General features: G+C 29.8%; 1 protein-coding gene across 2 annotated transcripts in view; it reads left to right on the top strand.

Annotated features, from left to right (window-relative positions):
* The window catches only part of ERp44 (Endoplasmic reticulum protein 44), a 62,229-nt gene that overhangs the window by 13,453 nt on the left and 31,783 nt on the right, over positions 1-16,993 (top strand). For both annotated transcript variants that reach the window (XM_075364454.1, XM_075364455.1), the window contains exon 3: positions 8,060-8,215. In XM_075364454.1, coding sequence (XP_075220569.1) covers positions 8,060-8,215 — 156 coding nt within the window. The remainder of the gene's footprint in view (positions 1-8,059; positions 8,216-16,993) is intronic.

Below are 16,993 nucleotides of genomic sequence, written 5' to 3' on the forward strand. Positions count from 1 at the left end.
GGTTTGTGACAAGATTTAATTAAATTAGATCAGAATTCTTACTTGGTTGAAATCTTTTAACTGACTTGTTTAAAATCAAAATTACTTATTTTGTATAAGTTAATTTCATGATAGTTTTGTATCTTAAATGTGTATATTACAGTTGTATTTTTTCTTAATGTAGTGACTTTTCCAAATGTCTTTTATTTGATATGTATGATTTTATTTGGCTATTTTTTGGATGCATAAGTAATTTAATGTTTTTTTATTAATGATTAATATCCTCCTTGTTAATATTTGCTTGAAAAAAGTGATTTATTGAAGAAGCACTTAAAGAATATTAATGACAAATTAAATTGGTAAATTTGTATGTAATTTTTCTATTATGGTTGTAGTGTATAAAGTTTTTTTATGGTTTCTGTTGTGATTCCTTGATTGGTGTGGTGACTCTTTTTCTGATAATAGTATAATAGAATGCAGTTGCCTTACTGGAATAATTTCACTTGATTTATGTAATTGTAAAAACTATTATAGCTGAGAAATATTGTTAACATTACTTATATTTAGAAGCATCATTACCAGTTTACATACTTGCAAACAGATTAAAGGCAATGATTCTTCACTCAAAAAAGCAAGTAATATTATCTTTGTTAATATAATAAAGTTTGAGTCGTTTATAAATTATTGAACCATAGTCATATTTATGATTACAAACTACCTCAGTAGAACTGTTTAGTTAAAAAGAGATTATCATTATTTATTTGCTGAATCCTTAATAAATTTCAATAATGACTTTTAGTTAGTTTTTTGGTAAAAATGTTAAATTAAAATTTTCTTGTGATAAAACTAAAATTCAAACTAATGATACAAATTGTATGCTGATTTATTACAGAAATCTAAGACTTCTTTTATTATAATGTACTGTCAATTTGCTGTAGGAATGTTTAAAAAACAGTCAGTGCTAATTGATTAGCTGTTGACATTTATTTGCTGATTACTCACCCACTTGTTACGTACTTCAGTTATTCTAAGGTATTATCAGCTATAATACCTTTGTTTTTATAATAAACTATTTTTATAATTACATTTTGTTCTTCTTAAAATTTGCTTTAAATTAATTTATTAATTTTATTTAAAACATACATTTATTTCTACTTGTTTTAACCTTCATTGAAAAACACTTTTTTTGTTATGTTACTGTTGTCTCAGAATATTTCATTTTTGTTTGGTTTCTAAAATACAGTACACATAATTGTTTATATGAGTTAAAAAGGAGTGCTTTAATACTGTATTCTTGTTTCATACATTATTTATACAAGGTGTGATAACAAGATTTTAATTTTTATAAAAAAGGATATATTCTACGTGGGTATTGCCCCTTCACAGTAGTTCCCTAGAGATGTGACACACTTATGCCAGTGTTTCTTCCAATCCTCAAAACATTTGTGTAAAATATTGTTTGTATAACTTTAAGTTTCTCATTGATTTTTTCTTTATATCAACTATCTTTGCAAGTCATTGCCCTTCTAATGTTCTTTTAATCAGTGGGAACAAGAAAAATCCAGATGCCATATCCGGAGAATATAAAGATTGCAGCATCAGTATGGTTTTGTTTTTGGCTAAATAATAATGAATTAGTATTGTAGTTTGAGCTGAAGTGTTACTTGGCGCAAAATCCAAGAATTGTTGGCCCACGTTTTGGTTGTTTTCTTTGAATTGCTTCATGTAAACTGTTTGAAACTGCTTAGTAATATTATATGTTGACCATCTTGTAGTAAGAATTCATAATGGATGACACCAATGTAATAGAAAAAAAACCAGAAGAACGTTAACATTCAACTGAACTTGGGATGCTTTTTTCAATCTTAGTTCTTCAGGACGCTTCCTTAGGGATGATTGGACCTTCATTTCAATATAATAACCATACACCAAAATTTTGACACCTGTTATTAGACGTAATAACAGAGTAATGAATAATTTGGAACATCTTCAATGTTATGTAACAGTTATGCTTTGTTTTTGTAATGTTTCCTTTGGTGAAAATTCAACAGTTTTTTTGGAACAAATTTTACTCCTACTTCTTTCATATCCTAAAATTTAATCAAAATTTTTTCACACAAGCCATAAGAGATTTCCACCTCAACACTTCAGTCGGTGTTGATGGGTTAGGATATCCAACCCTTTTGTTTTCTGCACGTCCTTGAAATCATCGGCACCACTCATAAACCCTTAGTATTGATATAAAATGCTCGCCAAAAGCCTTCTCTAATATCATCTAAACTTCTCTTCACAACAGTTTATTCCATTTTTAATGCAAATCCTTTGTTTTGTAATTTTCAAATAAAATATAACATGACTTGTTATAAAATCCTCTTAATTACTTGACTGTCAAATTTTAACTACATGTCCAATATAGCTGAAAAATATTTATATATATTATGGGCTATTCTGCTATCATGTGGAAAAAAGACAATAAAATATCAAAAATTGTCTAGTATTTTTGTTCATATCTATATTACAGTTTGCCTTTCTTAGACTTACACTTTCATATTTTAGTTAATTGAGCTGTACACATTTTCAAATAATTCTATAGGTGTTCAAAAAGTGATGCTATGAGAAAAATGAGTAAGTTGCAATAGTTGTTGAAAGTGGCCTCCATTATACGATTCACATAATTGAATATGACGTTGCATGCTCTTAAACACATGTAATGTTTGTTGAGGAATTGCAGGGATACTTTGTTCAGTTTTGCTCTTCAATTCAGGAGTGGTGTGATGATGAGTTTTGTAAGCAGCATCTTTAATGTATCCCAATAAGAAAAAGTCAGAAGGGTACAAATCAGGAGACTGAGGGGGCCACAACCCCTTCAAAATCATTTGTCGACGAAAACACTGATCTAAGAAAGTCATAGTGTTGGCTGTATAAGCCGTAGCATTGTCTTGCTGAAATTACATGTACTCTAGCTGGTCTGCAGATATAGTGTTAACAAATTGTTGCATCATCTGTATGTAGCATTCACTGTTAACTGTGCCGTGAAAGAATGTCATGAAGATTCACCTGCGTAACATTGTATACCAAACACCCACTTTTTGTCCGTGCAGAGGAGACTTGTGGAGCTGATGTGGATTTTTTGTACACCAAATGCGTGAGTTCTGCCCATTCATATATCTATCAAGGTGGAACCATGCCTTGTCAGATCGAAACCAATCATAGAGTTCTTTTCCATCTGGCATTACAGATGATATGAACCACTGACAAAAAGCTACACATTTTCCATTGTCTGCGTCAGGTCATGAACAATACAAATTTTGTACGGATATATCTTTAAACACTTGTGCAATGTCGTGTGAGCACTACAAATGCAGAGACCAGACTGGCTACATAGACGTCAACCAGATTTCTTGAGACTAACAGAATATACAACTTGTTCATTGATCAAATTTTCTGGTGTTACTACTTTTGCCTGCATCTACCACATTCCCTGTCTCATGGAACGTCTCATACAGCCTCTTGATGTAGCACAGTTTGGTACATCCACACCATAATTTTCTGTGAAGACTCTCTGGTCTGGGCATAACTGGCATATTTAATGAACTGAGACACAGTGTATTCTCTGCTGCATTGTGTTATCCATCTTTCCTCAATTAAACCTGCAACAAAAAAAGGAAACATTCTTCCATAAGGTTGTCACTTTTTGAACACCCATTATTTCACTGCGTTTCAGTTTTATTTTCATAAGTTATTAAACATTCTATTCCATAACTGCTCAAAGGTTTAACTAATCTTCATTCATGTATTGTGCGCTTTAAAACAAAACTATTCCATTTCACTGAGTTATTTTATGTTTAATTAGAATAAGAAATCTTAACTTAAAAACAGAAAAAAACTACATGAAATGAATGAAACTTATTTAATTTGTAAGATACATAATATAAATTGCCTATATAACTTCTTTGCTTTGGACCCTTGCTAACCAATAATGCAAAATCAAAAGTTTAGTTTACTAATTCAATAATTTACCAGTAGTTAGCACACAAATTGGTGACTTAAGTCAACGTCTAATGATTTGGAATTGGTTGTTTTTCAGCAGCATTGATCATTGTTGACAGTAGCACTTTTAATGAATTTTACCTCTCTCAACTTTAATGGACAAAAATCATTTAGAAGTTAGATATTATATATTCTTAAATATCATATTAAAATTGTATTTGTTACTATGTTAGACCTGACCTTCAGTGGTTGTATCAGAAGCAACTTTAATTATTAAAGGATTTAGAGCATATTTAAAAAAAAATCTCCCAGTTAAAAAAAAATAATAAACAGGTTACTAAATTCCAGTTTGTACACAGAAAGCATTTAATTAACACTTATTTTTTATTTTTAACTCTGTCATTTCTGTTTATTGTTCTTTTTTTATGATTGTTGGTATCAAGAATAAGAGGAACACATAAAGATCACCCACCTTCTATAATGATATATAATTTGCTCCTGGATTGAATCAGGAAGAAGGTGCCTAATATTGTGGACCCCACATACAACATTTGTGGGTCCACATATTATGCATGTTAAAAGTTGCTAATATTGTGTTAAAAGTCACGCAGCCGTATTTTTGCAGACATGACTTCAGAAAGATCCTCCTTTAATGTATTACTTAGATAAAATTTAACATCTTTATAATTATAAGATAGGAATTTGCATTATTCTAAGTTACGTCAAAAAATAGCTCTGAAGTCTGATGCAACTTTATAACCAAGCGTACTATTGTTCTTTGGCTGTATATATCTTGTGATAGCATCATTTACAATAAAGTCTTGTTTCATCAACTAGACTCTAAAACGATCTAAATATTCACTTTTTTCTGTTACTTTGGGTTACATATGATCTTTTAGTGGCTTAAACATCTGCATTTGTATCTTTATCTAGTATTTTATTTTGTTAACTGACTTGTCTTCTAAATCTATCAAATCACTCTACTGATACAGAATCTTCTTTATTTTCACACTGTTATTACTTTAACATATTTTATTGAATTATTGAAAATATCTTTTTAGAATTTCTTTTCTGATAAGGGATTACTACGAGCTGATTAAATTTGGTATTTAATCCAATGCATAAATATTACTTGAGATTCTTCAATTTATTATATTTTTTGGCAGTATCGGAGTATTTCTTTCAAACGCTCGTATTTTTCCTTTTTATAATATACATTTTGAACCCACAGCTTAACATACTGAAAAATATAGTGACAAATAATTTCAACTAAAACAGTATAATAAAATATTATAATAACTTCACAAGTGAAGTGATGTAAGAAAATTTGTATTTTTATAATCTTAAATCCCCAGTGTAAAATTGCATTCATATAAATGCAATGATATAAATGATGTAAGCAACATTTGAAAATGAGAATATTTGTTAGAAGCCACGGGATGAGTTTAGAATAAAAAAGAGAGTAAAAACAGCTGTTCAACTATTACTGCAGGGATGTATAAGTAGACAGTAATAAATATCCCATTTTACTGCACCCCATCAATTGTCTGCATTTAGTAAATTAATGGGATCCATTTAACTAATAGCAAGTACTTGCGAAGAGTGGTCATAATAATAATAATAATAAAATTGTTTTGAATACATTGTCTTACAGCAGATCATTAGCTCAGTTGGAGCTGATTTGCTCTTTTTTTCAATCCCGGTGTGCTCATTTTTGAGTCATTGTCATTAATTGAACCTTAATCAATTTAGTATAGCAGTAACCTGAATATTCAAATTGAGTTAAAATTATTCTGTTTATTTATAAAATTATTTTTTATTTTTAATGTAATTGCTTTTTTATATTGGGAGATCTATGTGAAGATCCCAATCAGAATGTATTTTTTTAATGATTATTAATATATACAGTACTTTATTAAAATATTCAAATAACAGAAAAGTATGTGTCTCAGTCACTGATGTACAAACATAATTTATAAAATGTACAGATTTTTTGTTAAAAAAAAGAAGTTTATTTGTCTTTTATGTACTCGTATTTCATGTAAAAATTATTATTTTTTTAGATTAAAGATGTATTTTTGAAACCAAGTTTTTATTTAAATCATAAAAAAAAGTTCTGATGAAATAGAAGTCTCTGTGAAAGAATTAAAGATTGAAGAAAGAAACCAACATAAGCTAAAACAAAAATTAATTTTATTTTTTATTATTTTGTAAACTGACTTATCTTCTATATCTATCAAATCATTTTTTATTGGTACATTTTCACACACAGTTTGCTAAGGTTGCAATTATTTATAAACTTTTTCTGGACTGTGTAATAAACTGGTAATTAGTAGTAATCACGACTAAATTTATGGTTACCTAACAAAGAAAAACCTGATGTTACACTAACATAAAACAGTAAGTGTTATTTTCTATTATAATGATTGTGCAATAGTCATATTAGTACTGTATTTATCCCATTTTATAATGGTGTAATTTAGAATTAAAACATAATTGAACTGCCGTTATTATTGTAGACAATGAAATAATACATTAAATTCATGCACATGTGCTGTATTTTTATTCTGTTGATTAAAAAAGAAATATTGTTTGATGAACGTATACTTTTGTTTTCCTTTCTTTTGTTTTTATATATTGATCTGTTTACAGATTTATTCATTTATCTTGTTTTGTTCATATTTGTGTGTGGATGTAAAATTGTTATATTATTATTTAAACCCAGTATAATTTTATAACAAAGTTATTCAAGTAAAAAATATTAAAATCATCAGGCAAGTGGTAAGAAACGCCAGATTTTATTACCATTGCAGATGACTGTAGAAAAATGCAGTTTCATTTAATTTTCTTTTTAATTAAAAAAAAAAAAAAAATGGGAAAGAAAAGCCTTGAAGTTAATATCTTATTACTGCAAGCTAAAGGTTATATTAGCTATTGTAGCCAAAATGTTTACAGTGAGATTATTGTGGGATACCAGCATTTATTTCAGGTATATGCACTTCTTTATGCAAATGATTGCCTTCATCAATTATGCATGGTAGATTATTAATAAGGATGCAGGTCACTCTTCATTACAGATAAAAGAAAAATTAATCTTTCCCCCACATAATAAAATAATTTAAAAATGCAAACAATTGGTTCTAGACTGATAGTTGATAGCTAGATCAAGAAAAAATAAGTTCTTAACTGCACTAATGTCAAGAATCCTACTTTCACAGGTATCGTGTATCTTCCTCAGAACAGAAATTTCATTTTTGCTTCAGGCTACTTCATCACATCTCTTTGATATTTGAAACATATCTGAAATTATGGTTTGAAAGGCTTCCTCCACACAGTTATGATACTCTTCATTTATTGCATATCAACATTGAAATACATATAAGCTTGATTATCCCTGCAATAAACTAACAGCTATAGTAAGATTAGGGCTTTGTGATGGCCATTGCAATTGAGTTTTGTGGTGATGCTTATGAATCACAGGCTGGAAATGGTTCATTTAGGAATTGCTTACTCAAAGGCCAAAATGAGCTGGAGCCCTATCTTGCTGTATCCAGACACGTGCTATAATACTTTCCACTTGAAGTTGAGGTGTTAACCATCTTCCTAGATTTGTAAATAAGAATCACCATTATGTACTCTAAAATATTAAACTACTCTGAACAATAGTATCATGATGTCATTGTGGTGCATTCCATGACATGTAGATTTCTCTCTGACTTGTACACAAATGAGGATTCACCTTATCCCAGAGAATTGCATTCCTGCTCCTGGCTCATGAAGTGCAATAAATGGTACATTCATCATAAAAACTTATACAGGACACTGCGTTTAGAAATCATGCTAATAAAGGATGGAGTCATTATTGGTGCATGAAGAGGAAGTGAGCAATCAACCTGTAGGACTGCTTCTAATCAGCGTTATGGTTAATAATGGTGTATGTTCAGGACCATAATGATGTTTAGTTCTGCAGTGAAACAATATTTGTAAGTAAATTGAATTTTAATTATAGCAAATTTAACTTTCTAATTTGTGTTCAAATATTTTTGCATTGGTTTTCAAATTGGTTTATGTTGTTTTTATTTTTTTCCAGCAACAAATGAATTAGTTTTTATTAACTTTTATGCAGAATGGTGTAAATTTAGTAGTTTATTAGCGCCAATATTTGAGGAGGCAGCTGATAAAGTTTCCGCTGAATTTCCAACTGCTGGACAGGTTGTTATGGGAAAAGTTGACTGTGATAAAGAGAGTAAGTGACTAGATATTTTTATTTTATTACTTATTACTATTAATAGTAAAACATGTATGTATTAGTACATTAAATATAATCAGATGTGATGGTCTGTTATTGAATAAAGAACAATCTAATTGATCATTTTTAATTACATTAAGTGTAATCAAGGTGTATAGTGAGCTTATTTATTGCTTTGTAGTTCCAATTATCGCACATTCTGATGAAAGGAGGTATACAAAATAATCAATGAGAACACAACAAGCTTATTTAATGTAACTTTCTTTTATACTTATTTTTAATCTATAAGTAAAGTAATTCCCTTATTTCATATGGGGAGCACATTCTGGGAAAATACAGTGTAAATTTATACATTTACACAGTTAAATAGTGTAAATGTAGTATTAAAGCAGTCTAAATGTAGACAGTTAAATACGAATTTGAAGATATGATGTGATATTATTTGTGTAAATAATTCTGTAATCATATTTCCACTATGTGTGTATGTGATTCGCCATGTGAATTTTGATAAGAAATTATGAATGAAACTTCTTGTTACAAATAAGTTTATTTGATGAAAAGTGGCTATCAAAAATGTAATCCAACTTGATACATCTTTTTAAATTGAAATTATGTCTATAGAATTTTTGTCTTGCTAATTAGATCCAAAGGTCTGCCTAGGTACAATATACTTCAAAATTTCACAATTAGTATTTAGAAAATAATAAATGAATTGGCAAACATAACTAACCTTCTCTGGAATTCCATTTGTTTCTCATTTTAGCTCTTTCCAAGATCTCTTCAATGTTTGTTTCAGTTGTACCAAGATTTTATAAAACTTTTTCTTTATTGGTAAGAGTATCAAAAAAGGCTGAGAATCAATGCTGCTCCAAAGGAAAAAAGATTCAACCAAGTTAGATTTTTTAATTTAGTTTTGACAAGTTTTTTAACAAACATTTCATGATGAAAAAAATTTCAGGTCAAAAAATTTATTTTCATGCGTGCACATGTGTTTGTCAAAATTTAATGTGGGAATATTGTGTACACACATTGCACATTGTTCTTCCCTTTAACAAGCAGCCTTATTTGAAATGATACTTGTTTCAATATCTCCAACAGTTCATAAGTTAGCACTGATATATGTTCACCTGTCCAGGTTAATTTGAACTTCATCAGATGTAACCTATCTGAAATTAAACGCTGTTAATTTTCTGAGAATGCATTTTCATCAATATGATAGCTTGAATGTAACTTAAGTTATTAAATTTCAACAGTCCAAATGTGTGAATGTGGTGATCCGAATATTGAATCTGCTGGTGCCTTCAAAACCTCATTACTAACTTATATAGTAAATTTATTAGTAACTGTAATTGAGTGATTAGCTTATAATTGCTAAAAATAAATAAATGAAGGATGAACCAACTGCCATCAAAATACAATGATTTACTATTTCCATGTTTATTTGATTTAGGTCAAATGCAATAAATATGATTTTATCATTGCTTAAATAACATTTTTTATCTTTGAGACCTACAGAAGTCAAGGGTTAATTTTTCTTAAAGACCAATAAATGCAACAGTATAAAATATACTCACATCAGACCAGAAGTTTTTAAGATTTAAGTGAAGCCAGCACAAGCAGTCATTCTGCTTTATTTGTCGATTATGTATGTACATCTGTGGATAAGGTATTTATCTGCGCATGCTACATTCTCATGTTGATAAAATGATAAAAACAACTTACATAATGAACGTACTATTAAAAAGGCCTGAAAAAATAAAAAAACAACTTATTTTTCTAAAAATGTTTTAAAAGAATTTTAATAAATTTTGAAATTACAATTTTTTTGCCCTTAATTTAATGTCAACTTTATTGAGCCAAAATTTAAACAACTAAGAATGTATGTATTTTCCTTATAGTGTTTTTTTTTATATATAGGCCTACCAAAAAAAAAGGTAATTGTATGAGAAAAAGACATCCCAAGAAATGAAAAGGCAGGAAATGCATATCTAGATAAAAATAAGAAAAGCATGCAGAGAAATGACAAAAAGAGATTGCTTGCTGTCAAGGATGAGCTAAGGCTGTTCGGATAATGGGAACATGTATTTTTTCTTAATAGTCAATCTAACTTTACTGATTTTCTTGAATTTTTTCATATAAGTATCAGAATATCTTCAGGCTGAATATTATTACTCTACTACCATGCCAATTATTGGCATTACAGGTCAGCTATGACAAAAAAAGAATATTAAAAAAATCCCAAAATCATCTGTGGCAGATGATTTCATTTTTTATTAAAAAGAATCATTTCATTTTAGGTATCATTAGAAATATTAAAATGGCACCACCTGAGGAACGTCTACAGTATAAAGAAAATTAATCAAAACCAGTCATTTTGGCAGTAAATAACCCATAAGGTTATTACAAATCCTCCTTTTTTTAAAGTTGGCTATTAATTAAAAGTAAAATTATCCAAAAGACTCTTAAAAAAGAGTTTATATAAATGCTGGTAAATAAAATAAAAAGCATTTTAATTTATTGTAAAAAAAAAAAACATAATGAAAACTGATAAAAATCATTGTAATATTTTGAAAACTGATAAAAATCATTGTAATATTTTGAAGTTAATATGCAGTATATTTGAAATCATGTAAATTGATAATAAATCCAGGAGACTGATAAGAAATTAGAAATGGTAATAAAATTTTACACATAAACGTATCAAACTATAATAATAAAAACATAATATATATATATAAAAAAAGCAGTAATTTAACATATTACACCTCCTATATTTCAATTCATTATACTCGTATATTCAGTTCTTATAACCTGCTAGTAAAATTTATTTTTTATTAATTAATCAATGATTGATAAGGGAAAAACATTACTTCAGTTAATCAAATCAGTAAAACTGAATAGTAACTGAACGTAACAAAACTAAAATTCTATAAAAATACAATTTTAAAAACTGAGGTGATTGTGTTATTGAGAATACTCTTTACTTGTGATATTTTTGAATTTTACAAATAACAATAACAATTAGTTTATCTTTTCCATTTATGTTTGCTCTTATAAGAAACTCTTAACTGCTTTTAATAAAAAATAATATAGTACCTTTTTGTCTAAACCATTACTGATATTTAGGGATGACAATGCACCCAAATTTCTTTTATCATTTAATTAACAAGTTTTTGGTGATACATTAAATTATCTCATTCACCCTATTCTTCTGATTTGAAACAAATAGAATCTTCTTATTTTTACAAAACTGAAATCAACTTTGAAAGATCAACTTATTTAATCACAATTATATGTAATTCAAAAACAATTAAGGAACTATTTCACTCCAGAAAAGTAGAAGTACTTGAATCCATTCCATTCAAGTTAACGATCAGGCAACTTACTTTTAATTCATTTTTGTTGATTTTTCACATTTCGCATAAACTGTACTTATCGTTATTTTAATTATTAGTTGGACCTTGTACTTTTCATTCACTAAAACCGTCATCTTTCATAAGTATCTACATTTGGGTGATTAGCCAGTTTGTGTTAATCTGACTGATTTTAGAAATTTATTTTAATTCTTAACATAATAACAGGTTAGTTTTTTATTTTGAATTTTTGTATTATTGTGCACAGTTTAAAGTGAAACATAAATTTTATTAATTGTGGCATATGTATTACTTTTGATTACACTCCCCAACAATGAAAATGTTTCGAGCTCAAAAGTAGCTTATCCTTATGTATTTCTATCTGCTGAATTCAAAAATCACCATAAAAATGACCGATTAGCTCTTGCTTTAGAGATACAATGACATGCTATTTTTTACCCGATCTACATTTTTAGTTTGAGGGTAATATTGTTTTTGGAATTGTCACACCTGTTAAATGACAAAACGCAATTCTCCAGCTGTTTGTAGTTCATAAACATTATTACTGTTGCTGTGACTGAGCTTCATATTGTTTGTGTTGTAATTAGTGTAGAATTTCTGGTTTTCGAGTGCTTTTGAAGTGAAAAATTTGTTCAGTCAAAATGCCACAAAAATGTGTAAATTCAGTGAATAATGTTTATTACATTTGTGGTGAAAAAAACATTTTTGTCACAGAAATGCAATCTCACCTCTTGTGAATATTTCCTATCAGCATTATTTTGGTATGAAGGTAGGGGACCAGGATAAGTCATGGGCCTCACATATATGTTGCATCTCTTGTTCACTATGAGAATGGCTGAATGATAAAAAATGATCTATGGTTTGGCGGGAGCCTACAAACCATACAAATAACTGCTATTTCTACTAGACTTCACATGTAAAGGCAGGATTGTCAATGAAGAAAAAGACAGTTTACTCTAATATTGCATCTGCTACTCAACCTATTCCATATTCAGATAGTTTACCATTTCCTAATCTACCCCAAAATTATGAGCTTGAAGTAGAAAATGAAGACAGTGAGGAAGAAGAACCCAACAAGCCTTCCACATCCCTTGACTCTGATTATGAGGAAAAAGATGATAAACCGCACATACTGAGTCAAGCGGAATTGAGTGATCTCTTAGACCTTGATTTGTTGACGGAGAAGGCAGTACTTCTAGGGTCAAGACTACAGCAATAGAACCTTCTTCAACATGACGTCAGGGTCTCACAGTACAGACATCATCGTTGGGATCTGCTTTTTATTTTTTTTTTGTAAAGAAAAATAATCTTGTTTGCTGCGACGTTAATTAATGGCTTGATGAAATGTTTGAATTTGAATCATGATCCAACTGATCAGTGGCCATTCGTAGACTCTTCCTAGCTTAATTTGATTGAAAGCTGTGTTGCTTCACAATGGCAACTGTATTCTGTCTATCCTATTGGTCATGCAGTTCATATGAAGGGTTAACTTGTCATTGCAAATCAGCTGATTTGGAAGTCGAGAGTTCTAAGGTTATTAGAGGCATTTACTTTTATATGGATTTGAATACTAGATTGTGGATACCGGTGTGCTTTGGTGGTTGGGTTTCTGTTGACTACAGATCTCTGGAATGGTTGACCTGAGACTGTACAAGACTACACTTCATTTACATTCATACATATCATCCTCATTCATCCTCTGAAGTAATAACTTACGGTGGTTCTGAAGGCTAAACAGAAAAAAGAGTTGACATGGAGACTTATGCAAACATGGCAATCCTCCCAGACTAAATCAAACATGCTGAACACAATGGAAAATCTGTGGCGATCTAAAAGTCATTGCTGTATTCTTAGGAATGCAACTGGGATACACTAAATACTGCTGCTTTTTGTGTATGTGGGACAGTAGGGGTAGGAAATCACATTATATTCAAGCAGACTAGCCTGCAAGAAATCCTAACTCTAGCAAGAAAAATGTTGTTACTGAGCCTCTCATGGACCCAAAAGATGTTCTTCCACTCCTTAAAGCTGGGTTTGATGAAAAATTTTGTCAAAAGTGTGAACTGAGAAGGACAGGCCTTTAATTATTTAAGAAACAAATTTCCTACATTAAGTGATGCAAAAGTTAAGGAAGGTATTTTTATTGGTCCACAATTTGACAACTTGTAAAGGGTCCTGCGTTTGACTGAATTTTGGAGGGGAAAAAAAGGAAGCTTGGGAAGCCTTGAAGGGAGTCATTTGTGGATTTTTAGGCAACAAAAGAGATAAAAAGTACAGTCAGTTGGTGACAGTACTAATGCAAAAATACCATCAACTCGGATGCAGCATGTTCCTTAAAATCCATTTTCTCTACTCACACCTGGACTCTTTCCTTCCTAGTTGTGCAGTTGTCAGTGAAAACTGAAAAAATTCCATCAGGATATTTCTGTAATGGAACAAAGATATCAGGGCTGTTGAAATGAAGGAATGCTTGCAGATTACTGCTGGTCTGTGTGTAGGGATGCTCCGGAACTCGCTTATAAGAGGAAAGCCAGAAGACAACGATCTCATGAAGCCACCACATGATGCTCTTCAGACCCAACCAACTGCCAGGTATTCTTCCATCAATTAAGAACTCGTAGAATGTAACTGTCATTAAAAAAATGTCAAATTGATTTTCTATGTTGTTGGTATATGTAATTAAAATGTATCTTTTCTCTTAATTCGTTACAATAAAATACTTCCACCTCTATGTCACAAAAATTAGAGCTAATAAAAAAATTTTTTTGTCATATTCATTTTTCTGAACCCAAAATTAGTAACATTTGACTCATGAAGTGAAGGAAACTTTAAAAAAAAAAAAACATTTTTTGTTGGGTAGTGTTATTTAACAATATTTCTATTTTTTCGTAAACACAAAATTTTAATATTAATTTTGATTTAAACTAATATTAAAATTATTTTTATTACATAAAATATTAATGTGTTAAATCTCTAAGTTGTTGCTTTTACCTTCCAAAATAAAAAAAAATAAAAAATTTTTATAATATATATTAACAGTATAATATAATAATAAATGTGTAAGAGGGGAATTTGAATATAAATTCTACTCTTTTTAGTTGCTTTTAAAAATTCCTTTTTAAAGTTGTATTATGTATTCCTTCTGTTGACTTTCAGCATTAATTTAAGGTTGACTTCATTCTTCCTCTTGTATAACGCTTACACTTGTGTTATATTAGTTCTTTATGGTTCTCCCAGATAAGCTTTTCAATTAAAACATCTAAAGAATTTTGCCTTTGAATATTACATGTAACACAGGTTGAATAAAATTTATTTTTATAATTATTTAACAATTTTCAAGATTACAAAAAAAAAAAGGTATATAATTTTGATGTAAAGTATAAGCTTAGTTGTTCAGAAAAACCTTTTTTGTAAAGAATATTCAAAGATAAGAAAATCTTTCAGTTTATACTTTGATTCATAATAAATCAGAATAGTAATGATTAATAGGTTAATATTCAGAGCAAAATATAATATAATTGAATCTATAGGCAAGTTTAAACCAGGTGGCACTGGAAGCTTGCGGTACAATAGGTTTTAAGGTAAAAAACAGCTCATATTACTGGGTTACCAAGATGTCGAAACCATATATTAGAGGAAAAGAAAACTTTATATAAAAAGTGGTGTCCTACCAAGTGCCCAGAAGTTAAGAAAGATGTGTTATGTAGAATATTATGTTAAAAGGCCAAAAACGTAAGCTGTGAGTCAAAGGAATCATGGAAGATGGTAAATAGGCTAAAAGTAAATATGATTGAGAACAGAAGTTTTTTTAGGTATTTGATTTAGGCAATGGATGAAATATCAGGATGTACTTATTGAAAACAGAGAAAAATATTGATAATGGCAAGAATGAATGGCCTTTGCAGGAAAGTACAGTGGGATAAGTTAAAACAGCACATAAAGATATGAAGAGAAACAGCACATAAAACACTTGTTGGAAAAGGAAATGGAAATTCAAAGTGGTTTTAGAGCTGTTAGATCTTGTATAGGCTATTTGCTTTGTATTTAACTTAGAAAAAGTTAAAAAGAGGAACAGAGTTGCACTTGTAACTTCTGGATTTGAAATAGACAGTGCACCTATGAATAGACTTTGGAGGGCACTAAAAAGAGCAGGAATTTAATTAACGTGTACTGATCGATTTTATTAACTTTATGTAGAAATAGTCAAAGTAAAACTAAGATTGGTATGATACTGTCAGATTCCTTTTTAGCTTTGTGACAGGGATGTGCGATTTGTCTAAGACTTGGAATATGGTAATTAGTCAGTATTTTATGATCAGTGGAAAAGCTTTGAATCTAGAAATGGGGAAAAGGTGTTACTAAAAAGGTAGTGGAGAGTTACCTCAGGGTGACAGTTATGTCTGATTGTAGAGATGATAAGGATATTAATAGACGAGTAAATAATGGTAAGGTGATAACTAGGAAACCACATTTGCTGTTATGGGATTCAATAAGATTTCTTGTAGGTATAAAAATTATTTTCAAGGCATTGGTGGAGAGTGTAACCTAAGGAACTGAGATTTGGGTAGTAAACGACAGAATGAAGAACAAGCTGCTTTCAGTGAAGATGGATTTTTGGAAATGTTGTTGCAGTCTAATTTTGAGACAGGATTTAGAATGAGATCAGAAAAAAATGAAGGTATATACTTATACTCCAATGTGTTAGATGGTACCGAGAAGATCTGCAGTGGAATGGTCATTTCAGAAGAATGAGCCCTAGTAGGTTATATTACAAATTGTATGAAGGGAAAAGGCAAAAAAGATGAACACCCAGAAGTTCTTGGCTGGAATTTGTATAGCCGCAGTGAATAGAAGAGAGATTGAAGAAGAAGCAAAGAGAGACCATCATGGCTTGTAGAGTGTGGAAGATGGGTGTTTGTTACTGTAACATTTGCTTCTAATGTAAGATTAGATAAAATGATGATTGTTATACAACAATTTCTGTTTTATGTGTTTAATTTTTAGTAATGAAAACATTTTAGATAAATATTTAGTAAGGAAACCTCTTATACTTGTTTTGAGTGTTCATTATTTCTTAATAAAAAAAAACAGCTGAAGAAAAATGTTTTGTAAGATTTTATACATATATATTTTTTATGTGAGCAAGTGTATTTATCACGACAATATTCTAGTCCATGAATCACCACTTTATCAAGAAATTCTTGGCAAAACATGGGATCAAACAAACTTCAGCAGGGTCCTTACTCACTAGACATAGTTCCTTGTAATTTTTGGCCCTTTTCTAAGCTAAAAATTTCGCTTATAGGAAAGAAATTTGAAGACAGAGGAGCGATCAAAAGAAATGCAACAAGAGAACTTGTGGTAGTGACTGAAAAATTCTTCCAACAATGGAAACATTGTT

Source organism: Lycorma delicatula, chromosome 4 (assembly GCF_047948215.1).
Source record: "Lycorma delicatula isolate Av1 chromosome 4, ASM4794821v1, whole genome shotgun sequence".
NCBI lineage: Eukaryota > Metazoa > Arthropoda > Insecta > Hemiptera > Fulgoridae > Lycorma > Lycorma delicatula.